We start from the raw sequence: 25,473 nt of genomic DNA on the forward strand, positions 1-25,473 counted from the left end.
TGGTCGATCGAAATTGTTCGACTCATTGAGTTTCCTCCAGTGTATTAGTAAGTAATTTCGTTCTGTTATCATGTTACTCACAGCTTTTCGAATCGACAGGGGTTAACTTGTCATTCGACAAAACACTTCGCACTTTTCACGAAAAAAAATATACGATTTAAGGGTTTGTCGATACCGCGCAGGGTCTCTGAAATAACTGAAAAGACTTGTCAGATTTCGATTTCTGTGTGAAATCAACGTACTTATATTTTTTCACACATTTTTTCAAACCACTCAACCGTACCGAATAGGCATTTCGATCAGAAATTTTATTTCTTGCCATGTTTGCATAATCGATCGTGAAGTATAATATTTTCCGTATCCGTCGAAGCCGCTCGTTTTACAGAACAGCCCCATGTAGAGTAAAACTAGTTATTTTTGTACAGAAATCGGATAAGTTCATCCGTATTCTTTGTCACTGAACAAGCCAAATGTAATGGGAAGTACATTTACCCGGTATGATGCCGATATATTCAAAAGTTTCAGGGAAAAAAATGCTTAAATCTCTCAAGATCTCAACGTGTGCCCTGAAAGCCCGAAACACACGTCATAGCAAAGCCCCTGCTGGTTGACCTCGCTGCCGAGTACGTATCGTTGGCTTTGTGTACTCGGGGATCTATTCGAAATCCATCTACTTTCCGCTCAATTTTCCAGCCAGGTAATCGAGCCAAACTCATTTAGATGCAAATAAAACTCCGTTTTGATTCGATTTCCAAGAGATAAGCACACGCAAATATCGTAATATGATCTAATGCATGATATTTATAGACTAGAATAGAACGCCATGAATAAGTTAGCGGGGAGGCGCTTCATTTCGGCCTCCGTGGATTATCCTTCTAAAAGGTTTCCGATCGAGGTTGAGCGAGCCAATGGATCCTTCGACGTTGTCACCAGACAGCATTCCGCGGTAGTGGCGTGGCATTTCCGCGCAACCTGAATATGTGTACTTTCGTCCATGAAATTTTAAACATACCCGCTTTACCGGGGACACTTCACTGAATTAATGCCCTTCTTTTGATGTTGGATCAAATGAGCCCCTATCCACGGGACTACTTTTCTCCCACCGACGTACTCCACCTTTATCGAACTCAATTTGTGACGGATTAAACTTACCTCTTTTCCGCGTGGGGGTACTTCCAAGACATACACTTTCTTTTATCCGAAAATTGGAATTCGATGCCCTTCTTTACGAGAAAGGTAGGATATTAACTTACACCAAACGGCGAAGTTATTTACTCTCAATGCAGAATCTGGACGCCTGTGTTATTATAAGCGTCGTAAATAACTATTTTGTGCACACTTCTCGACACCTGCCAGTGTGTGAGTCGTCCTCTAGAATCTACCTAACCTCCGCGACGTTTTCATTGAGCTCTGGTATCTTCTAAAAGAAAACGATGAATTTTATTTTCGGTAAGAGCTTTAATTACTGGCGCACTCACCTAGCCACCAGATGTTTATTTCTCAAATTGTATTGAAAATTTATGAGTCAGAGCACTGGGTGAAACCGATTATAACCATACGCTGAATGACACCTATATACAGTCCATACACAAACTTGCTCTGATATTTGTTCACATTGTTTGTTTGACATCATCGCTCGTTGAAGTTATTGATATAATGTCTGCATATGCCTTAACAAGAACTAAATTAGCTTTGTCATATATACTAGTATTTCAGCCGCTGGCGTCCGCCATTCTCTTTTGCTATCATAACTTCCTTGGACCTCTACACCTCTCTCTCTCTCTCTCTCTCTCTCTCTCTCTCTCTCTCTCTCTCTCTCTCTCTCTCTCTCTCTCTCTCTCTCTCTCTCTCTCTCTCTCCTGAAAGATGATTATTAGAAAGTTCTGGTTTTTGAACAATTTTACCATCGATCAGAGACTTACTTGAAATGACGTGCACCGGGTTTTCTTCACCACTATAAATGAATCGAGGTTGCCACAAACGCAGGCTTTCATCGAAAATCATTATTTAGACTTGATTTTGTCTTTGACCAACAGACTCAGTTGTGCCAGTTGTCACAAATTCGAAAGGCAAAGACACATTCAACAATAACAATATCGGTCAGTCAACCATCAAGTTGAACAGCGGATGTACAAAAAAAGGAACAATAGAGTTGTCGTCACAAATTCTTGTTTGCGTATAGCTCAAAGTTTCTTGTTCAACAAACAATTTTAACGAAGGTGCAATATCTTTCAATTATCGAGCAAACCACGCTACCACGCCCCGAATTCTTTAAAACGACTGGGTCAAAGTTGACTACGGAATATTTTTATTATTTCCGTTTTGTAATTTATTTTACCAATTTTTTCTTCAACAGATTCGTTAATCGATTTGTCAAATGGATTTGAACTTCGAAGTCCAGGGACTGTAGATACGTATTTGGTACCACACACTCGGGGGATTTGAATTAAGCATTAACATTGTGTATTCTGTCTGCTGGTTTCTCTCTATCATTAACAAGGTATGGAGTGGCATTTGGTTATACGTGAATGGCATCGGCAACGAATTCAACCCAAGCGACTGAATTTGTCTCAAATAGGCTGTAAATATTTTCACGGTGTTGTCGGAATGCAAGAAACGCTTCAAGTATGCTGTAGATATGTTTCTGTTTTCCTAACAGTGTGATTAAATGCGACTCTCAATGACTACTTGTCGGTGCAGGCGTTAGACTGATTTCCTGTGAAATTGCATGCTCTAAGCATACTTCATAAACTGGGTGCGTTGCCAATCCCCCCCCCCCCCAAAAAAAAAATTCGTTGATCAAAATCACCCATTTGAAAGCCGATTACAAAAACCTTGTGTTTTCTCATGCGTCGCTCCACGGCCCGAGATTTTGTTGGCCCCTCAGGGTCTTGCAATTTTGAGCACAAACCTGGCTAACTGTTGGAGCGTATGACGCTATTAAACTTTCAGCGCTTATGAATAAAAGATTGTCATTGATATAGGCGCCATGCAAATATCTTTTTTATTGGTGTCTTGATACAACACAAAAGTGAAATAATGTACTGCGGGGACCGACCGACGTCTAATAACGCACGGATATCCCTTGGACAATCAAGAAATTTAATACCCAAATCAAATCTTTGATATAACAAGATTTGCCGATATACACTACACTTATTGAAGAAATTCCACGGTGAACAAACAGACGAGCCTCATCGCCGAAGAACCTATGCGGTGATAACTATCCCAACAGTCAGTCACACTGACTTCAAGCTGTTATACGAGGGATGTGATAGCGGAGTCGATATACAATCAAATGACAAAGGAAGCATAGCTCGACGCTGCATCACCCATATTTATAACAATCAAACCTATTTGTAACACTAACCCAATTTGTAACAAAAGTTAACCCAATTTGTAACAAAACCTAATTTTCAAAAAAAACTTGGCAGTATTTGTTGAAATCTTGATGAAATATTTGTATGTTTGGGGGCAATTTCCTTTTTATTTTCCTTGACGAAACTCACTTTTTTTGAAACTGCAGTTGTTACAAATAGGGTTGAACGTTACAAAGAGGGGTGATACAGACGCGACAGTGGAACTGCACCTATTATAAAAGTCCAAAGCACATCCATTATGCCATTCTGAGTAGAATGCGGCACACCCTGTTATGAAGTCCGGTGAGCAGGCACTACTTCATACGGGCAAGAAGCGTCGATTTACACAAATTGTCAACCCCGACGTCGGACGGCGACTTGATCGACGCAGCGGAAGTACTGTGATTGACAAGAAGTTACGCGTTCACATGAATAAATATAATCCTAATTTACGACGATACTTTTATGGCAAATATCTTTATTTGGAAACACTGTCACATGATGATATCAATAATATACTAGTACATATTTTGCCCGATGCGCACTTCTAAGAAAGAAAATACGAAACCACCACGTTTTTCTTAAGGAAAACATGCACTATGCTGTGTTTGTTAACTTACCATCGTCACGAGACCATGATATACAGGACACAGTCGTTACCACGCAAAGCAAATCGGCTTGTACATCGTTTCTTTTAATTAAACATTCCACAAATAATCACTAAATCTACACTTTAATCACTGGGCTTTAAACGATACACGACACTTGAAGACTTTGATGTCTACACGTATAGGCAAAGCTCAGTTCCGACCGTTACATCTCTCACCCTCTCATTTTTGCTGCAGTTCAAAGCAGGCAAAATGCGTCCGTCCAACCGGTTTCGCAAAGTTCACTAAGGGTTTATCGCGGCTGAAGTTTTCGTCCGCATGCGAACTAAAGCTCATGTCTGTGTGATAGACAAGCGTTCTTGCTACCAGCAATTTGTGAATCCTGTCAAACTGACCTCAGAAAAATAAATACAGAATATATATAAGGTGGAATTCCAAACTTATATGATAACTATAGTAAACCGTAGTCATTGTCAGTCTTAACTCTTATTTACAATAAAAATAGGAAAGTGTCGAGAATTATTGAAGAGTGCACTGCGAAACGGAACCCGCTCAGACAATGGACGTCTTCGTAAAGTGTATACCCTGTGCCGTTGTGAGCCTCCGGTTCTTTCTATAGTCACGGTCTATTCAGGACGTAAGGAGTTATACTAGACTATATCGGAACCAGAATTATCAGTCCATGGGTTCCTTTGATGCCATAGAAAGTTCTTTCAAGTCTACCCTATATCGCAGCGCGAGAAAGGCAACAGTTGCCGAGTCTTTTCACCGTCAGGATTCCCGGTTGATCCGTAGAATCGACTCTCTGCTAACAATTCTGTATCTCATGAGTGAATTTCGCTTCTGAAATAAAAAGTTACTTTCCTTGTGAAGACTCCAGCATTCAAGTAACCCAAGGTAGGATGTATAGTCAGATTAGCAGTTCAATGGTTATCCTATGCGCGCCTCTCACGTTCTCTGGCAAAGCACGAATTAAGTAACGTTTCGCCCCTTTCAATCTACAGTGCCTTATCCGGCGAATAAAACGCGAACACGGCACGGCAGAGACTAATTAAATGTCACAAATGACACCTTTCGCTGTACTGAGACTGTGTTAATCAAGTGCTATCCGGCACTGGCGAAGACGTCGAGTAAAGCGTGGCCCGTATATTTGCCGTATATTGTCTACTAACATCGGAACTGTAACTCAAGCTTTGGAGAACTAACTGAAGCACTGTGTATGCATTTGTGGGAACACAGAAAAACCTTGACCGGTGAATTGACACATTGGTAATACGGCACGCATCCGTCGCGGCGTTTCCAGTTTGGGGTAACGAAAAACCACTACTTTTAAATTTATCAAAAGGTGCAAATGCTATGTAAAGCGTCGAGACTTGGAATGTCCCTCCTTGAGTTAAGGTTGTCACCTTTCCACGAGTCTCTAATCATCGGACTTGCACTTGGAAATGTATCCCTCTGGCGTTTCGCGCATTCCAAGGACGAGTGACGGTTTCGATGACACTCGACTTTTTGGAGAAACCGCACAAGGACTGCTCGCGCAGACGCATTGGCCTCGAAACATCCAACAAACACAACCACTGTGGAGTGCCTTACAGTAAGCGTTTGACCAAGGGAACGCCATATGTCAAGATACTCTAATAAAATCATCTTGTACCGCACTGATATCTCGTAGGCCGAGGATGTGAAGTCACAATAAACGAGATGGCGACACATTCTTATGGCTCGGAGATGTAGAGCATTTCTTTACGTATTAAAGTTTGCGACAAACGTCAGTGATTCAGATAAATTCATCTGATTTTAGATTCATCGGGACTAATTGTGATAAGACAGAAAAGTAGCTCTATTTCTTCTGAGTCGCCTTGTCCGTCCAGCAATCTTACTGGCATCGTCATGCCTTTGTATCTGGTCCGCTTCATCTTTTCGACAGTCTCCCGAGTCTGTTTCTGTTTCTGTTTCCGGTGGTGCGGTCCTTCGCGGAGACGAAGTTCGTGATATTGAGGGCGCCCTCTCAGTTTCTGGCAGTTTGAAGTCGACAATCTTTCTGGCCGGTGAACTGGTCGTCGTCGACACACTTTCCGTCCCAACAGAACTAGTATCTGAGTCGTCATAAATATTGAAAGCGGCTCTCGTGATAGCTCTTGCTACACGTTTAATAGCACCTTCACACTGCGAAACTGGCGCGAGAGGGCGGCTGTCTTCAGTCGCAGGCAGTTCGGAGGGAGTGGAACCAGTATCGGACGCTGACGACTCTCCGAACAAGGGTTTGGTTTCGCCAGGTATTCGAGACATTTCAGCCATCAAGTATTCATTGCCTTTTCTCTTGTTATGGACGTGTTTAGGGCTTGACTGGGTTATGCTCGAAGACGACACAGAATTTCTCTGATTTTCTGGGTGCATGTATTTCCCGCCTCCGTACCTTTTGTTCGTCTTGTTCGGGGCGCTCGTAACGGCCGTGGTCGCCATCATAGAGTCCCTATTGTACACACTCCTTGATGTCTGCTGCTTTCGAATGCAGCAGCATATAGCCCTCTTGAAAGCCTGGCGATAGTTCTTCGATAGAAAGACGTATATAATTGGGTTGATGCAGGAGTTGGCGTACGACATGCAGTTGGCGGTATAGTAGATGGCCATAAGAGTTGGGTTTCTGTAGTCGTACGTCGCAAAGTGGGTCCGTATCAGAATGACTTGTATTGGCAACCAGCATATGGCGAACACCACGACGACTGCCACCACCATTACGGTGACCTTCCGCTTTCGACGGGCGGACTCCTCGGAGATGTTGGCCGATGGAGCTGCATTGATCCACAAATTCCGCAACATGAAAAAATAGGTGAGGCTGATCACAGTCAGGGGAAACGCGTACGAGGTTGCGAAAAACTGACCGATGAACCACTTTTGCGACTTTCGGTCGAGGGTAGAGGTGCATACAATATCGTTGCCGTACTGTATTGTGTCGGTTACGATTAACATCGGCGACAGGGCTGACAGAATCACCGTCCAGAGCACGGTGACACAGACTATGGCGTAACGGGTGCGCCGAAACTTCATAGTGCGTATCGGATACACAATAGCGAGGAAGCGATCAAAGGACATGACAGTCAGCGTGTACACACTGGCATACACGTTGACGAAGGTGAAATAGGTCATGATCTTACACATTGCTCGACCGAATATCCAAGTGCCAAGTATATGGTTCAAGGCGGTGACGGGAACACATATGACAATGAAGGACAGATCGGCGATGCTCAGGCTGAACACAAACACATTGGTCGTGTTTCGCATCTTCTTCTCCTTGAGCACCACCAAAATGACCATGGAGTTGCCCACAAAGCCAATGATGGTTATCAGCCCGTAGAACACCGTGATGGCGGCGGCTTCAATTTCCGACGTTGGCATGTCTTCGTAGCTAGTCGCGTTGGTGTCGTTCGTCGCATTTCCGAAGAAAGACAGTTCCACCGGCTCACTAGTAGTCATGGTTCTCCGACCCGCCTCTGTTCTTCTTGGTTCAAACCGCCTCGAAATCAAACGCAGTCTTTTCTACATGTTAGCGGGTCGGTCTCAGTTGAACTTGAACGATTGAAACCTGGAGGGGAAAAAGAAAAACTGACATAAGTTGTGTGTTACCAGGACAATTGAGAAACAGATCGCTACAAAAAAGTAGAATAATTCCACATACAGGGTTCGTTTCAAAGAAAACACACACGTAGTACTGCAGATTACATATCTCCGTCATCGTTTCAAGTCTAGAAGATGACGCGCAGAGATTGCTCTAATTTTTGTGTCCCCTACTCGTTAAAATGGAAAGGAAAACTCAACAATCTGTAGGCTCCCCAGATTCGTCGTAGTGGGGTTTCGCCATTATTTGAATCGCGGCAGAAGACGGCGAGTACGGGAGACACTGGTATGAGTTGGCGACAGATTGTTTGGTGAACGCTGGCAGCGTCGTTATATATGACAGGTCAGAGTCGTAAGGACTTGGAAAAAATATAAATAATTACGGAGGAGAGGAACATTTCCATAATTGATAGCGTCCTTGTCGAATGCAATATAGAATCTAACTGCGAGTGAGTTACTGTCAATACGGTTGGTCGCCCGAGCACTGTTTGTGCGCATGTCGGTTGACGACGCCATCGCCCCAGGTACAGAGCTCGGCATTCCCATCGATTCTGAGATGTCTAAGTTCGTTACATGAGAGATCGCGTTAGGCCGCTGCTTTCATTTAGTTTGTCAGTTCAGAATGCCACTTGTGTACGCAGAGCTTGAAAATGTTTCAACGCGGTTGGTTCATAGTCCATGTTCTTTATTGAATGTTCAAGTCACTCATGAGAAAACAAATACTCATAAAATACTATAAAACGGCATATATCACATGTTTTGCATCAACACCAGTACGACTCTTGAAATGCTAATTGTAATCGAACAAGTAAATATTTTCATATCCCTGCGGTTAAGAGAGAGAGAGAGAGAGAGAGAGAGAGAGAGAGAGAGAGAGAGAGAGAGAGAGAGAGAGAGAGAGAGAGAGAGAGTGTGTGTGTGTGTGTGTGTGTGTGTTAGGGGAGGGGCGCAAATAAACCAAGACAAAAAGAAGCCATACATATCTCGCTTAATATGCTTTTTATTGTAAATGATTTAATATTAAAAGAAGAAATGCACACAGCTAATGGGAAATTCCATGAATCCAAGAATAAAGAAATAATCCACAAAGTTAAGAACAACGCAAGCAGAATTTAACGGTTGCGTACTTCGTATCGCAAGCAAGCGCGTTTCATAACAGACCAATTCACACCACAGAGGTGACTTTTTCTCACAACTGTAAAACATCACAGTAAATCGGATCAGATAGGCTGGAGGATTTTGTTCAAGACTCCGGTAAAACCGAAGAGATGCCACAGGTTGATCTGGCTAGCGACAAATAACTTCATGCCCACGATTTATGATCGCGATGACCCCAGACGGCAGCCAATTCAAGGAAGCCCATACGCTGTTACATTTATTATTTCCTATATTATTGTCAACATCACGGTTATATTTGCACGGACGATATGATTGACGTACCGCCTTGAAGCCGTATCAATGTTCAAGATGTCTCATTAATTTTGATATTTCATTTCCATGGCAACAGCTCATCTCGTAGTGTGATTCAAAACCTTTGATCTATTTTTCTGCGAACGTCTTTATTTTCGAGATGGAGAACGAAACAAAACACATCTAAGACTTCAAAAAATGCATCATTTTTTCTTACGATCTGGAAAGAAATGCAACACAGACAAATCGGCCATTCGGTGAAAGAAGGGAAAAGGGTGTTGATAGTGATAGATGGCGATTCAGAATACTGAAAAGTGAATAATACTTTACGACGAACAGCGAATGAAGTGCGCATAAATTGCCTTTGTACGTTTTTTTTTTTTTTTTTTGAGTAATTAACTTGGATAAAAACTTGTATCTTAACGGGCTACTGCATCCCTTGTTGTGCACGGCCAAGCCAGAAACACGTGTCTTCACGTGATTCCGATCGCAGTCAATCCCAGAGTGAACGTGCTCCGATGCGAGGTTTTAATGTTGTCAAGGCCCCGTGATTCAGTTTATCTAGATCTTTTCGTCACATCTCCGAGTTTGTGGTTGACGAACGAACCGAATATACAGCACTTCGCTCCAGATGGATTGACGCTGTTCGAAGACAGTGGGGGAAAAAAACCTGACTGATAGCGTGATGGAGCCCTCGCAGTGTTCCTTCAGGGATGCAGTTTTTAGCTTAGACAGAGGGGAAAACACGTCAGCCACTACTTCCAATCCGCGGTCATTGGGCTCTCGAAGACTCGAGATCCTATCCCTGTCGCATAGCACAACGTTCATCAATTATAACGGCAGGGATTTACATCATTGTTATTATCTGTGACGACACTGTTGATGGACTAAACATGTCTTACTGTCGAATTCTATAAAGCGAACGATATCTACTCAGATATATACGTATACAGATACATCGTCCAATTATGATTAAGACATCATATTGTTGTGAGTTGGAAAAAAAAACGACGCTTGGCTCAGTTTCTTGCGTAGAATCTACCACATTCTTCAGAAACATTACTCATGCGAATGATATTTCCAGTTGAAAGGAAGACAGCGAAAGATTAGGTTAGGAATTATATGGGATTGAATTTTGTCATACATTGATTTCACTAAGCAAACTGAAAAGTAATCCGACGGTGTAGAGCGTACCGAAATCAGATTTCGCATACACCACACAACTTTACACAAATTCCGATAGACTCTCCGTGTTTTCAAATAGATAACTATACGCTGACTATTACAAGCAAAAGAGACATGTCCCGGGAGACGACATAAACACACTAAATGATAACCAATATGAACTGAAAATGCTCACGTGTTTCATTATATATTGCATTTATGTGCAAGTTTGAACCTTTGCTGCATGCTTTGCTACATTTAAAGTGTTATGATCAACACAATGAATTTCACCACAGATCAATTCTAAAGGTCATTAAGTATTCAAATATGTAATTAGCTGAAATAAAAATAATTAATTTCTTTGAGTACTGTCATTGTATCACAATATAGCATGTGTAATTACCTTTGGTCAAGTCCTTCAAGCTCTATATGCCAAACCGTGAAAGCTTGTTAGCTATTTATGCAAATTATGAATTAGCTGACATGAAAATGCAAAATGACTTTCAATACTGTTATAACCTGGTATAATGATCAATGTACACAGCATGTTTCGCCAAATTTTATCAAGTAAATGCCAGTATATATCCCTAATTTGGAAGGTTCATTAAATATGCATATTGGGAATTGGCTGAAAAAAATGTCAAATGACTTTCAATAATCTTGTATCATAGTATCTTTAATGTACATAGCAAGTTTTGCCAACTTTGGTCAAGTCAAAACAGATAAATATCGCTAATAAATGCGGGATATCGGACCGCAGGCGGGCGAAGATTGCATTATAAGCGCGCCAACCCAAACTCACTGCATGGACATCACATTTACGAAATCGAAGTCCAAAGTCAACTACGTCATTGTTAGAATAAGAGAGGTTTTCCATCACACGGGAGCATACCACCACAAATTTTGCACAGATGGCGTTGCACTGGCATTGAAAAAGGGTGCATGGGAGCATGGGAACGCGGGCAGTTTCCCTCGCTATGGGTAGGAAATGCATTGAGCAAGACACACTTCCGGGTTCGCAAAAAAACGAGGATCCCATTGACGGGGCGCTCAAATATAACTATTTGCTGTGATACATAGCAGAGGCGTATATGTTTGTGATGCTGAGAATAACATCAGTAAATAAATGACGGTTTTAAAAGTTGACGTTTTTTGCGATGAAACAGACTTCTGAAGGTAGCTCGCTTGGGGAACACGTGATCCCGGCCGCTGTCCGCTTTGACCCCAGTAATTCACACTGGTTTTGGTCGGCCCCAGGTACCCAAGTCACTTCGACCCCGTCACACTTTTGCCTACATGTCCACGGAGATGATTCAACATGTTCCACAACAAAGCCAAGACAAAAATTGAAAATATCAATAAAATGGCTTCACAAAGGCTGAAATACACGATACTCGATGAAGTATGAAGTTTATGAAATGAAATCAAAATTGACAACACAAGTGTTTGTCTCGGGTAATACCACTTGAAGTTGAACTATTCTACAGACTGTTTTTTCCATACAGTGCAGTATTTGTCAGTGACAAATTAATCTTTGCAATACATTTTTTTGCGATGAGCTGGAAATTTGATTAATATCGAGTTAATGTACATAAATATTCCGTTATTTACTGGGACACGTTTATTTTCTCGATCCGCTATCTGCGGACTACGTGCTGAAGTACATTGACTGTTCATGTCAACGATCGTTTCTCCCTCTGCAGAGTTTCTGTATCCCGTTCAACAACGCTGTACCTCGATCACACGATAGTGACGCTATGTAGCTGTGCAGTATTGAAACTTATCATAAAATGGCCACCTCGTCTAACAGTAACACGTATTGTCGGGATTATCGTACGGAAAAAAGACTGCAAAAGTAAGACTTATGAATCTTCATCAGAATTGAACACATCATGATTGTACACGAGTATCAACCGTGAATGCACGTTGAGCTCGGCAGTTACACAAGCATGGTACGCTACATGCATAGCCCTACGAGTATGGCGACAGTGTCCGGCTTTGGCTACGCCACCTACCGGAGGTGGGAGGCGGCGTAGCCAAAGCCGGACACTCTCGTCATACTCGTAGGGCTAGCTACATGCACTGCCGCGATGCCGATCGTATGCATTCCAAGGCCTATCCCGGAATTTGTTTCACAAACAACCTCAAAGGCGAGCAAACATACTTCTATGGACAATGACGAACACGTTTCTTGGCGAAGCAAAATCAAAACAGTGCAGAAGTACATGAAGTAGGTCATGGCCTTGGACTCTGTGCACGAACCTGATTGGACACTTCAATACCTTTGACCCAAAGTTATTATTCATCAGCACTTCCATGCCATGAGGCTAGGTAGAGAACGTATGTACTCATTTCTGGCGATCGAGCAGCGAGGGAAACAATCAATTACCAAGGATAAAGCTAATTTGCTAAACGATATTTTATCTTGAATAGTGAGTTGAATGAGTAATAAAATATCGTATTTTTAATGTTCAATACGAGGTTGAAACACGGAGGGACCGTGGTTGAAACCAGAGCTATCCAGCTGTAGCCAACCTGGACAAGCACATTTCACAGCGCCCTCAAACAGTCGATTGTTTTCACTTGTCATACGCGGCGTAACAGAAAAATTAAAACTTTCATAACTTCATTAATATCCAAGCCACGCCCACCAAAACCTTTTCAGTTCTAGCCATTTGAATTCTGAAGATGTCTACCAAATTTGACTGAAATACGTTCAGCCGTTTTTGAGAAAATGAACCAACAGACAGACAGACAGACACACAGACAGACAGACAGACAGACATCGCTGCGACATATGCTCACGTGTTCACACGTGAGCAAAAAACGAGGTCAAGATTTCTTGCTGATGCGTTTCGGCCTTTCTTTGCCGATCTGTTGAAATGAAAAAAATATTTTTTTGTAAATGCTCTGCCTGCGACTTCATTCCGATGGGCTTGAACCACAAAACACGAAGGATCTGTGACCCTGATTCGACCTGCTGATTGTGTCAGTGTTGTATGCAGCTATTTTGCAATTTCTCGTAATTGCCAATAATTTGCATTCAAAAGGAGGCAAACAGGAGATGCAATGCGCGACTAGTTACATTCTCCTCCAACGAGCATTTAATGTCTCAGGCTTTTCTGGCTATTCCATTAACCAATTTTGTCTGACATTTATGACACACGCAGTTTCAATTTAATAACACCAAAAGAGCTCGAACAAGCTTTAAATATGGGTTTTCCTTACACACTTGTTTGCAAAGACCTTCTCCGTTATTTACTTCAAAACTGGTGAAACCAAAACCCGCCTATGTATGTATGTATGTATGTATGTATGTATGTATGTATGTATGTATGTATGTATGTATGTATGTGTGTATATAATACTTGAAGATATATATATCTCTCTTCAAGTGATATATATATATATATATATATATATATATATATATATATATATATATATATATATATATATATATATATATATATATATATATATATATATATTATACTTTAGCACAAGCCAGCACAGGAAGAATTATGGTAAACCTCTAGGAATTCACTCAATGGCCAGAAACTGTCGATTTACTCACAATTTCAAATGAATAACTGCAATCGATTTTATCTCTCGGTCAGGTTATTGAACTGAGATCTTCTGGGAAGAGCCTTCCAGTGATCAGTTTGCTCCGTCAGGAGACTCCAAGAGCAAATTAGCTGTGTGATAGGATTCGTAGAGGCATTGGTTTTTTCGTGACTCTAGAACTGTGATATCTGCTAAAATCTGTTTGTATGATATTGAGATTTTCTTCTAAGACTTAAAGCCACAAAAGCTGCGAATGTATGATAAACCTATCTCAAAATATCTTCAATTTTCCAAGAGTTTTCTCTGAATAAGACCCTTTAAAGACTGGAAAAGTGTGTAACACTGCCATTAGTGTCGAAAGTGGCATGTAAATTCAAACGTTTTAACATCGTTTTAGATTTCCCACCATTTCCAAAAACTAACCATGTGACAGAAAAAAATAAAGATTACAACAGCAAAATGTTGGCCATCGGACGTGTGTTGTGCATTCAAGTAAATGGCATCATGCTTCTTTCTTATATGATCACGATGTGTATCTGCAGGAAATACTGCGTCTTTGTACTTTTCCGTGGGGGCGCCATTTTATGAGTGCGGCACCCGTTTATTATTCAAGTTTAATCTGCTAAAACGTGTAGGCATGGTCCCAATCAGCGAACAGTGATTCTTCAATAAACATCCTCATGTTCGCACATTTACACTAACCAACTTTGATTTGAAAATAAAATCATGAAAATAATGCATCAAATTCACAGCTATTGGGGCTTTAATGCACAGAACGTTAGACTTTATAAGGTAATAATTCGCACCATCAGACAGACTAGAAAGGGACGGTTTACAAAAGATGCGTGTACTCTCGCCTTTGCTTTGCATCATTCATTCACGAGAGCAGCTGTTTTTTTAAACATGAAATCCGCCAGAATTGCATGGAGGAAATCAATGACGAGCACGTAAGCGGAGGACTTTGTCGACGTTTGAGTGATGTTAAAATGTGTACATGATTTTACAAGATTTTTGTGGAACGAGTCAACGCTTTCTGATTCGCTATTACTTCATAGGTTGAATGCAGTGTAATTACCTCACAATGAATTGCGGACCTATCGAGCAGGCGCGTTAAACTTAAGCGATTCCTTGAAACATTGATGGATTTCTCGGTGGTTGGAGGGGTGGTGCGCGAAGACCTTTCATGGACAAGTTTTGGCTTTTCTCTTTTTGCAAGTTTAACTTACCGCTTCTTAAACCGACAACGATAAGATAGAACACAGCAGGCATTGACAGCCCAGATGATAAATGCGAGGATCAAGAACCCACTTTCCAAAGAAAACACAGAGGTCGCGAGAGATATTGATGAGGGTGCTGTCAACTTGTCGATCATTCAGTAAAAGATATAATAAAGAAGAGAGGTTTTCTACCAAACTGTGAAAACTGGTAAACAAAACTTACACCCAGTCGTTCGCTCATGTACAGCTCAGTCTTGCCGCCAAGAACACTAGAAATTGTGCAGACTATGTGGAGCTATACTGCGCTGCCTGGTGACTTTTGACAACGTATCCCTGTGAGACCTGATTGAAGGAAATGTATACGGCAATCTTCAGTGTTTTAACAGTGACGTGACGAACTAGTCCCGTATGTAATGTTAGTATGCACTACTGAAGTACAATCTCTCTCTTTCCATCGAATATAAGGGCGAGAGGGGAGAGGGTGATGGGTGGGGAAATGGTACCTATCTGACATTTCATTGCCAGTTGAAATATAGCACACGCGGCAATGCAACAAGCGGCTAAAATAACATGCACTTGACAACTGATCTCGTCGGGTCAAGTTCGCCGCGCGCAATATACGTACAAGAACGTGATGCGTTAATTGGAAATATATGTACGGACATCAGAGGTACGACAAACGTCGTAAAACACCCAATCGTAATAATTTATTCATCATTCTCAGAATAAGTCTGTGCCGAGGAAATGAATTTTAAGTCACGTATTTTGAAATAGATACACTGTTTCGGACATCCAATATAAGCTCAAATCAGCAGTGACTTATCATTTTTATTTTCATATTGTCTGATCTGATACAGCTGTGTCATGTTTCTCTAATTACGTTTCTCTTTCGGAAGCGCTCTGAAAAAAATTCTTGCATATTTGAATGTTGTATAGTCGATTTTCGGATTTAATTACACTCGGCAAACAATGTACCAGCGCACACCGCGTGCACAAAAAATGCAATACAAGAAGTGGGGGAAAAACCCGACGCATTTGTGAAATAGACACCAGCAATATATTTCAAGGAGTCCGAAATGCGTTGGACTGACCTGAAGATTGTTTGTGTCACCCATCAAAAAATTGCCGGTCGTCTTGCAGCAGTAACTATAGCGGAGAGACTCTGGTTAATGCCCGGGCGTCAGTGTTAATTACATTCTGACCTATTCCATCAAAACATACACGCGTCTATCATGTTCTACTTAGCGACCGTTAATGCAAGGTATGAGATCACGCCACCTTGACACCTACACTCTTTTCAACTGAGATACGTATTTGTCACGTGATTTAAAAGTAAGGCGGTTATTGAGAGCTTCAAGTTCACTTTACTGTAAAACGCGAGAAAAGCAATCATTTTAGCTAAAAATTGAGGTTGTTGCACCTTGAAGAGCACCGAGCAGTCACCGCAATTTCTACCTCGGGGAGAACTAAGACGAGTTCCTTCCTTGCGAGAGAAACCAAATCCCCCGGCGAACACTACAGCCTCCGGGGTTGCCTCTGCCGTCATCACTCATTCGTTTGACGGTATTCCTAGGACTACAATGGCAAGGCGCGCTTCCTCTGCCGTGATTAGCCCGGAGGCAAGACTCGGTGATCAGCGGTAAACAATCTACAAAGATGTATGGTAGAAGACGAGAGGCGCTGGACTACTACGGATTTTGAAAGGATGAATCGATTTTTCTTATCACTCGGAAGATAACAGAAAGACACGCAATCCTTCAACTACACAGGAGGGAAAAGTCCTTGACTCGATAGCACGAATCAAATTGGTACAGAGGCAGAGGGATCTAAAAGCCCCCGCAAAACTGTAACCCCATTAACACCCGGGGCGATCTTAGGCCGAAATAATTTCGTCCAGAAATATGTTGACGTGGTGGTGGTTGTGAAGCGAGAAAAAGCTAGGTCAACCATTTTGCGTGTAAGTAAGACTGGAGGGCCTGAACTCACAAAAGAGATGCAATTTGTCGATTGTGGTAAAAATGTGCACTTCACTATTTCCTCAGAGCGTATAGATATTCGGATTTTGGCACCATGAAGGCAATCTCTTAATCATACTGCGCCAACACCAAATTGATTGGCTTTGCTACAATGTGCTAGATGCAGATACTTTTAAACGAAAACCGAACAATTACGTCATGTGTGGTGGCCAGTTACTTTTCTGATCACCGACTGTCGATCCAAACAATGCACAGAGGAGTTGAACTATTCCTGGGGCTGTTCCAAGACTTTCGCCTGATCCATCAACCCATGTCATTCCATTGAGCCGCCGTGGATCATCACAAGGCGATTTTAACAGATTCTTCAGTTTCCATGAACATGAATTAAGTTTCCAAAATCCATCCCAAATTCAATTCAGATGCGAGGCACTGCATTTTTCAACCCACTGCGAGTAAGGGGTCACATTGTTTCTACATCGGTAGCTTTGCAAATGTATCGGCCAGTCCTTCATAGTTTCAGCAATGTTACAATCAAGCCCTGGGTGATTGTTTTTCATGGCCCAGTTAACCACTGGGACGTGAAAACTCGTGACAGCCATTCCGTGCTGTATACTGTTCGTTCGAAATGCGCCGTCACCTCGGGGGAGCAATTTTATGAGGGTCTAGAACTCGGTGAATTGGTAAAATATGTATCTCTGAAGAAAAGGTAGAGGACATGTGTTTCCGATTTTCTTGGCCAGCTCTGCAGAAGGAAATGCAATTCTTCGAATGAAATCGTGTAAAACTAGCAAACGGTGTCTCACTTTGCTAAAATTCCTCACGACTTCGCAGAAATACGCCAATAGCGTCTTCCCTCGAAGGCGATGCCCAATAAGAACTAACATTACACACAGTCCCTCTATCCATGTGCATTACACAATAAGTCATCTCTTTTTTCTACTTTTTACTGACGATAAAATAGAGCTGTTGCAAAAAGCAATAACGTTTACGACGCTGTTTCTCTTGACTGCTAAAAGTAAAAAATAACACTTGTGACACGCCTCTGCGATAGGTTTAAAATATTCGACTCGACTTCATTCGGGCGCTGTCATGCATATTGCACCATGTGCAGAAGTTAACATTGTGAATGTTAAGTCTTAGGACCGACAGTTTGATGCGTATAGCCGATGACTGCTCGTGACTTCGGATGCCATCACTTTTATCCGCGGTGTTATTAACTGATTTTTGGGTCCTCAGAGCATCTCTCGTAAACATGGCGATTTGAACCCTCCTACTTCACTTAATGCAGTGCACTGCAGAACGCAAAGTGTTGTGTCGTCAAGCTGAGAGCACACTACCTTAGAATAGTAGCTCACGACGGCGCGTTGTCGCCGGCAAAGATCGTGCTGTGCTAAAGCTTCGTACATATCTTTGCTACAAAGGGAATTTATCATTCATCTTCCAGACGGTAGCTTCGGTCAGTAGCTTCGGTCAGATAAACTCCTGAAAAGACGTTAAAACTGAGAGTAAAAGAAAACGTGAAAAACACCTCGTGACATCGTTTGTACAATATCAAGCGGTGACGACATCAGTGATGTCCTGTGGAAATAGGCTGAACAGGTTTTTACTCACGAAGGCGGGAAATCATCCCGTGACTTTAAACAACCATTTACTTATCATTTGGGAAACACCTGCTCGCTAGCAAGCCCTCGTTAATTACCGGAAATAGGTCACGCTTCGCCGACGATATTACCCCACCACAGACGGGAAAATCAGAAAACGGTAAAATTTTCCCATGTAGTCCCATGCTAATGTGGTATTGTCAACCTTTGAAATCTTTTCATTAGTTCAAATCATTTCTTTTTTGGTTCAACGGGTATTTTGGAAGATGAGTCACGCAGAGTGTGTGTGTGTATATATATATATATATATATATATATATATATATATATATATATATATATATATATATATATATATATATATGTATATATATAAGTGTATATATATATATATATATATATATATATATATATATATATATATATATATATATATATATATATATATATATATATATATATACGTGGTCGCATACCACTGACACAAATTGTAACAAGGTTACCTATACAATTAAATACCAGGAGACAGCCACACGCAGGGACACAGTTACAGTGGTAAAACGTACTGGACCAGACAACGTTATTTTGACGTCAGTCGAGAGTTGATATCCTCTAATTGTAGTTATTATAAGGCCCCTTAATGTGAGATTGACATGTTCTTGCAAATAGATATCTGTGTCGAAAAATGTTTCCATGCGAATTACTGTGTCTACCTTCCAGAGATACCGGCGAGTTTCAAGGGGCCAATTTGAATTGAAAAATCTTTAGTGCATGGTACCCCTTATCATGAATACGTAGATATACACGAGTAAAAACTGTACGTGTCTTCGCATTTTATTTCACTCTAACTCTGAAATAACTTTTTTCGTGATCAGTTCTGAAATCCACTCGATGCGTTTCGTTAAATGTCGTCAAAAAGTCTTTCTTAACTGATCAAATGTGGAGTCTCCCGTGACATTTTAGTTTACCTGTGATTTGATTATTATTTTGTTCGCTCGTTACACGTACGTCTCTTTCTATCATGCATCCAGAAAAATTCGACCACCAAGGCCGCATTCACAAACACCTCTGGAGGGGGATTCCAAAACTCACAATGCATTCAAATCCCCCTTCTGACCTGCCATAATTTTGAAGTCCCCCATCAAAGGAAGACAAAATATGGCCGATATAGTGTTTTGTCCGATAATACCAATAATACATGGGAGTCTATTGGACAAACCTACTAACATTTTTCCCATAAAAACAAGCTATATCTGTAGATTTACATATGTTTGATAATTCATGTAAATGTACTTTGCTTGAAGTGGCAGGCAAAAAGTGCATGTGTGTACAAAAAAATTGATTTTTAGTTCATCGATAACGTTGATTCACTATACATGGTAGTCTATAAGAAAACTATGAACATTTTTTTCCAATATAAAACTGGCAATATCTGTGCATTTATAGACGTTTGATAATTGATTTATGTACTTGATTAGCATAGTGTGGTTAAAAGTGCATATGTGTACAAGAAATTTTGGAATTTCACCGAAAATATTCATCCTCTGCACATAGGAGTCTATGGGGAAACTGTGAATATTTTTTTCCAGTATTAAACTTGCTATACTTGTGCATGTATAAATGTTAGATAATTGACATAAATGTACTTGATTAGAAGAGGGTGGCTAAAAGTGCATATGTGTACAAAAATTGGTTTTGGAATTTCACCGAAATGTTCATCCACCATACATGGGAGTCTATGAGGAAACTGTGAATATTTTTTCCCAATTCCCAATATAAAATTTGCTATACTTGTGCATATATAGACGTTTGATAATTGACATAGATGTACTTTATTAGAAGAGGGTGGCTACAAGTGCATATGTGTACAAGAAATTTGATTTTGGACTGTCACCGAATGTGTTTATGCCTTATAACAAAACTGAGAATATTTTCCCTATATCAACTTGCAATATTTGTGCATATATAGGCATTGGATAATTGACATAACTGTACTTCTTAGAATAGAGTGATTACAAGTGCAAACGTGTACACAAATTTGATTTTAGAATTTCACCAAACATGTTGATTCACTATACATTGAAGTCTATGAGAAAACTATGAATATTTTTATAAAATAGTAAACTAACTAAATCTGTGCTTTTATAAATGTTTGACAATTGATACAAATGTACCTGATTAAAAAATGGTATTTTAAAATTCAGATGTGGACAGCAAATATGTTATTGGAATTTCACCCAAAATTATTATTTCACTTCGCATGGTAGTCTACAGGTAAACGTATTATATATGTAATATGTAAGTATATATGTATATATTTAAATGTTGTTAAATATTGATTTTTATGGTTAACAAGTTTCTCAATAAACAATAATAGTGCTCTCTGTACAATTTCAAGCCAAACTATAAATGAATGTCAACATTACAGCTATTGTCTTTTGTGATCACATAAGAAAGGTTTGGAAATAGGATGACTTCCCTCACCTGTCAGGAAAACTGGACACAATTAACATATGTATAAAAGGGACATTAGGTGTACCTTTTGGCCAATCAAGCATGTTATGTTCTGTGTATTGACTGTTTTATTGTTCTACTCCCCACTGCATGCTAGAATAACAAAATTCTGTCTGGCAAATACTCGGTATATGCATGTGTAAAGACCGTAATCATTGTTATTAATGACAAATGAATTCTAGTCCGGACTTGAATTCAATTATGAACAATAACAATGCTGACTTTACACATATTGCTGTGCTGGACTTTCCATCACGCTTCAGGGAGCAGAACAAGAAACTGCAGTGGATATACAAAACAAAACCACCCAAAAATTAGCCAAACGTTATAGCTTAAATTGAAAAACCAACACATATTTCATATCAATCAGAGACAGTTTTGTTTTGAATTCCCAAATTTTTTCATGTGCCTCCCCAACATACCTTGATATTTTCAAGTCCCTCCTGTCACTTCTTCCGCCCCCTCAAGAGGTGTTTGTGAATGCAACCTAAAATTACAGTATCAAAACGTTCTGATGTCCTTTCCAGTTCTTTGTCGGGCTGAACAATGACTATGTATTTTTATCCATATAGCTGAAGTTTTTTTGCGATAGATTGTTGAAGATTTGGATTAAAGCAAATACGAATGGTTCAGAACGTCCAGTAGATCAACATTGTCGTGACGCGACTCAGAGCAGAGAATTCGTGTCAACAGATCCTCAATGTGTCTATGTCACGTGCAAGACTGTCACTTACGTCATATGGATCCCTTTTGACGAAGTCTCTGATTCTCAGCACGCCACTTGCTACATAAGCAAAACAAACCAAACAAAAACAAATCAGCGTTGCATTTGTTGACCAGCATTCCATTCATCATGGCTTCACTTTTCCCAGACCTCTGAGACGTTTCAAGGGATTTGTTCAGGCCCCTTTGCGCCTGCGCGCTTCTCTAGTGTCAGCTGCCTGAACCTCTGAGAGAAAATTTCAAAAAAGACGAAAACGACGTAAAAAATGTACTTCGGATTAACCCCATGCACAGTAACGGTTCTAGCGTAAATACCGTTCCTGCATGGTTTATAATTTCCATTACAATTGCTGATCGAATAATAATCGGATTTGCATCATTTTGGTATGGAAACTGCAACTCAATTCCAACACTATAACAACGTTCGCTTTCCAAACGAAGCGTACCGAATCTGTGCGATTTACTTAAACATTTTGGGTTTTTTAAAATAAGCGTTTAATGATAAGGTCGAGATTTTTTGTATAGCTAGCCGTGAGAGAGAGAAGAGTGATCTACAATTACAGTTCGCCGAACGAAAATAAAAGTCGCTCCCATGCAGCGTCCAAACCACGAAAATCGAACGTGCATCTTCAACGTAGTGTTGCACTTTATGGACACCTCCCCCTCAATTAGATTAAACAAATCTACAAAGATGGAGTGAACGTGATCAAATTAGACGAAGCTGCCTGTAGTTAGAAGCCGACACGTCTCCAAAATAATGACTGCGTCAGGTGTGATCACTGTGTCTATGGGCGTCGGCGAAGATATCACACTGACTAGTTTTTGAATCTCGACTTTCTGCTTCAAGTTAGAGTGTAAAGTTCCAGCCAGCGTGTGTGGTTTTGTAGTGTGTGCAATTATGCTGTAGCAGACACGTTCACCACAAAAGGTACTTGGAAAAAGAACAAATTCGTTTAATTTGTTTCAGCTACATTAGGTGAACGTGAATCTATCACAACAAGATAAAGGACGGCAAATAATCACTACCTATTTCCCCTCAAATTGGAACGAAAGAACGAACAAGACGCTACAAGATTCCATCAGATATTAACGGAGATGATGAGAGATAAACGCTTGGAGAGCGAGAATAATGGCAACTACTTCCAGTAATTTACTCATACTATCTCCTACTCTTTCTCTACCCCTGTACACACACACACACACTATGTGTCTCTCTGTGTCTCTCGTCCCCTCTCTCTCCCTCTCTCCGTCCCTCCCCTCTGTGTCTCTGTCTCTCCATACTTTCTCTGTCTCTCTGTCTGTCTCTGTCTGTCTGTCTCTGTATTTGTCTCTCTGTCTCTGTCTCTGTCTCTCTCTCTCTCGTTCTCTCTCTCTCCCCCCCCCCATGGTTGATCCAGTGGAAATCCCAAACCTTTTGTAGGTCCACTGCCTACAATTCACAGCGATAGAGCGTGCCGTGCATACAATGAGATGACGATGATACCCATAACTAACCAAAGCGTAACATTTGTCTGGTCACACTCCCTTAGTTTCGCCCCGGCGTGCCATCATAATCGATATCATCTAGCTGCACTTATCCTATGTCATTTAATTTGATTGATCACCGATAATTAGTAGAGCTCTTCACCCCGGGACCTAAATCGATGAATTCATGGCCTTATCCTCGGTACATCGCAGTAATCCCCAGGAGTCTCGTCGGTGTTAAATTTTACCGCGCCAGGCACAGAGGGCAACCGGTTGCCGAACATCGCCAGAGCTAGAGGAAATGCTAATAACTTGTGTTGGGTATGAAGTAGCCGAGACGTTTGGACAAATTTTGACGTAAAATTTCCTACCTTTCTCTGTCCGCTGCCAATTATATTATAAATTCATGTAATAAGCTTGTCGGTGAATTTATGCCCATACTGAAATTGATTTTGTTATCGTAAAGAATATGTGGTACTCTTGAGCTCGCGAACCGAAGACAACGTATAATTATGAGGCAGTTCATCAAGGTTCAAGTACCGTAATCATGTCAAAGACAGAGATAAATCATCTATCACAGAGAAAATTAATGAAAACTTGCAATCACTATATTCTGTAATATCCAAGAATGATAGTATGAACGAAGAGGCAATCTACGACAATAATAAGCAATCTTGGGAGAAATGTGGACTTTCCATCTTACGTCGCTGTAGTGAAAGTGGAGAAAAAGAAGAATGGAAGAGACGGAGACTGGACGGAGGGAGGAAAGAGGGAGAGGGGGAGGAATAGAGACAGATGATGGAGATTAATGGCAAGGCAGTTGTTTTTTTTATCAATTTTTATTCTATTCATCATACAAGATTTGACCCTAAAGTTCTGCATTGATTGCTGCCCGGCTTGGCAAGCCACTATGTTTACAGCTTATCAATTTCTAGTCTGGTTTGAGTCGTTATGTGGACGAGTCTAGTCTCCGTCATTACTTCAACGAACCAGGGGTGAGAAATTAGACGGCAACCTCAAACGGGAGACTTAGTGAACAACATGCTATAATTAGACGAAATCATGATGACGACTAGTACTACCAGCCGAAAATCGATGCTCCCGACGTATAGACGGCATACACCGAACTCAGCAAAGGACCTCGTCAGCGGGAGAGAGAAACTCGCGACGGCTTGCCAGACGCGCGGACCATTATGAGTAATTAAATTTGGCCATTGCGCCGTTGTGTGGTTCACCTCATCATGTGTGAAATCAGTATGAAATTTGTTGGCAGTGAAAGTCGTGCAAAGCAACCAAGGGTGCTGTAGGTTGCCTGGCTGGCAGGCTGGTAATATGCAGAACAGAAATTGGAAAGTGTAGCCTCCTCAAGGAATTGATAGCGCTCGTATTAGTCCCAATAATGATTAAGTCCGCTTACTTGGAGATCCCAACCCTAAATCCGAAAAGTCACAATATACTTCTTCCCTCGAGATACCACAAAGTGGAAGCTACAAGATGCCCGTTTTACAATATCAAAAAGACATATCTACAGCAACTACACGTACCTTCTACGATAATATGCACCGGAGTCTCGACAATTTTGCATTAAAAATAGCCTTTCCCACCTTTTATTAGCTTTCACTGTGTTTGGGATTTTGGTTCCCAGGAGCACGAATACCTTCTATCTCTGCTCTCCGAGGCATAAATGATATACGTGTTCATTTTTGCGTGTCTCTTTTTTTCCAGGGCAAGCATTAAGTACAGTAAACTCGGTAGGAAGTAGTTGTCAACTGCCATTAATTGAGTGGCTCCATTTCAGGGATAGGGTTAAGGTTAGGGTTAGGGTAAGGGTCAGGGTTTATAAAAATGATAATCCCACTGCTAATCACATGTGACAACTTCCTCCTGCTGGGTCCACTTTTCTCAGCGTTAACCATTCTCAATGCAGTGCGTGTAATGTACAGTGTGCATGTGATGTATAGTTGTTCAAAACTGAATTCAGGTCCGGACATTCAGGCAGCTTGAACAATCAGTGCTTTGAAACGTAAAGCGTACTTCGATATGTTGTAAATTCATTGCGCAAGAAATGAAGGATAACTATCAAAAGCCACACATGTCCGATTAAAATCAGATGACATTTGCGGACAATTATCTTCTTTTCAGTTCACATCATCGACAACTTTCTGTTGTTCATCCTTGAAGACAGGACAGCAGAACCCTGGGCCCAAACGGCCATGATTACAAGCTTTGTTGTACAATCCAACATTGTCTCAAGG

At 40.9% G+C, this 25,473-nt stretch overlaps 1 protein-coding gene across 1 annotated transcript in view; it reads right to left on the minus strand.

Moving 5' to 3' along the window:
• Positions 1-3,817: 3,817 nt before the first annotated feature.
• The window catches only part of LOC139150020 (allatostatin-A receptor-like), a 50,304-nt gene continuing 28,648 nt past the window's right edge, over positions 3,818-25,473 (minus strand). Inside the window, exon 2 of the mRNA XM_070722160.1 lies at positions 3,818-7,550. Within this exon, the coding sequence (XP_070578261.1) occupies positions 5,780-7,441 (1,662 nt within the window). The 5' untranslated portion in view covers positions 7,442-7,550 and the 3' untranslated portion in view covers positions 3,818-5,779. The remainder of the gene's footprint in view (positions 7,551-25,473) is intronic.

This window comes from Ptychodera flava, chromosome 14 (assembly GCF_041260155.1).
Source record: "Ptychodera flava strain L36383 chromosome 14, AS_Pfla_20210202, whole genome shotgun sequence".
Taxonomy (NCBI): Eukaryota; Metazoa; Hemichordata; class Enteropneusta; family Ptychoderidae; genus Ptychodera; species Ptychodera flava.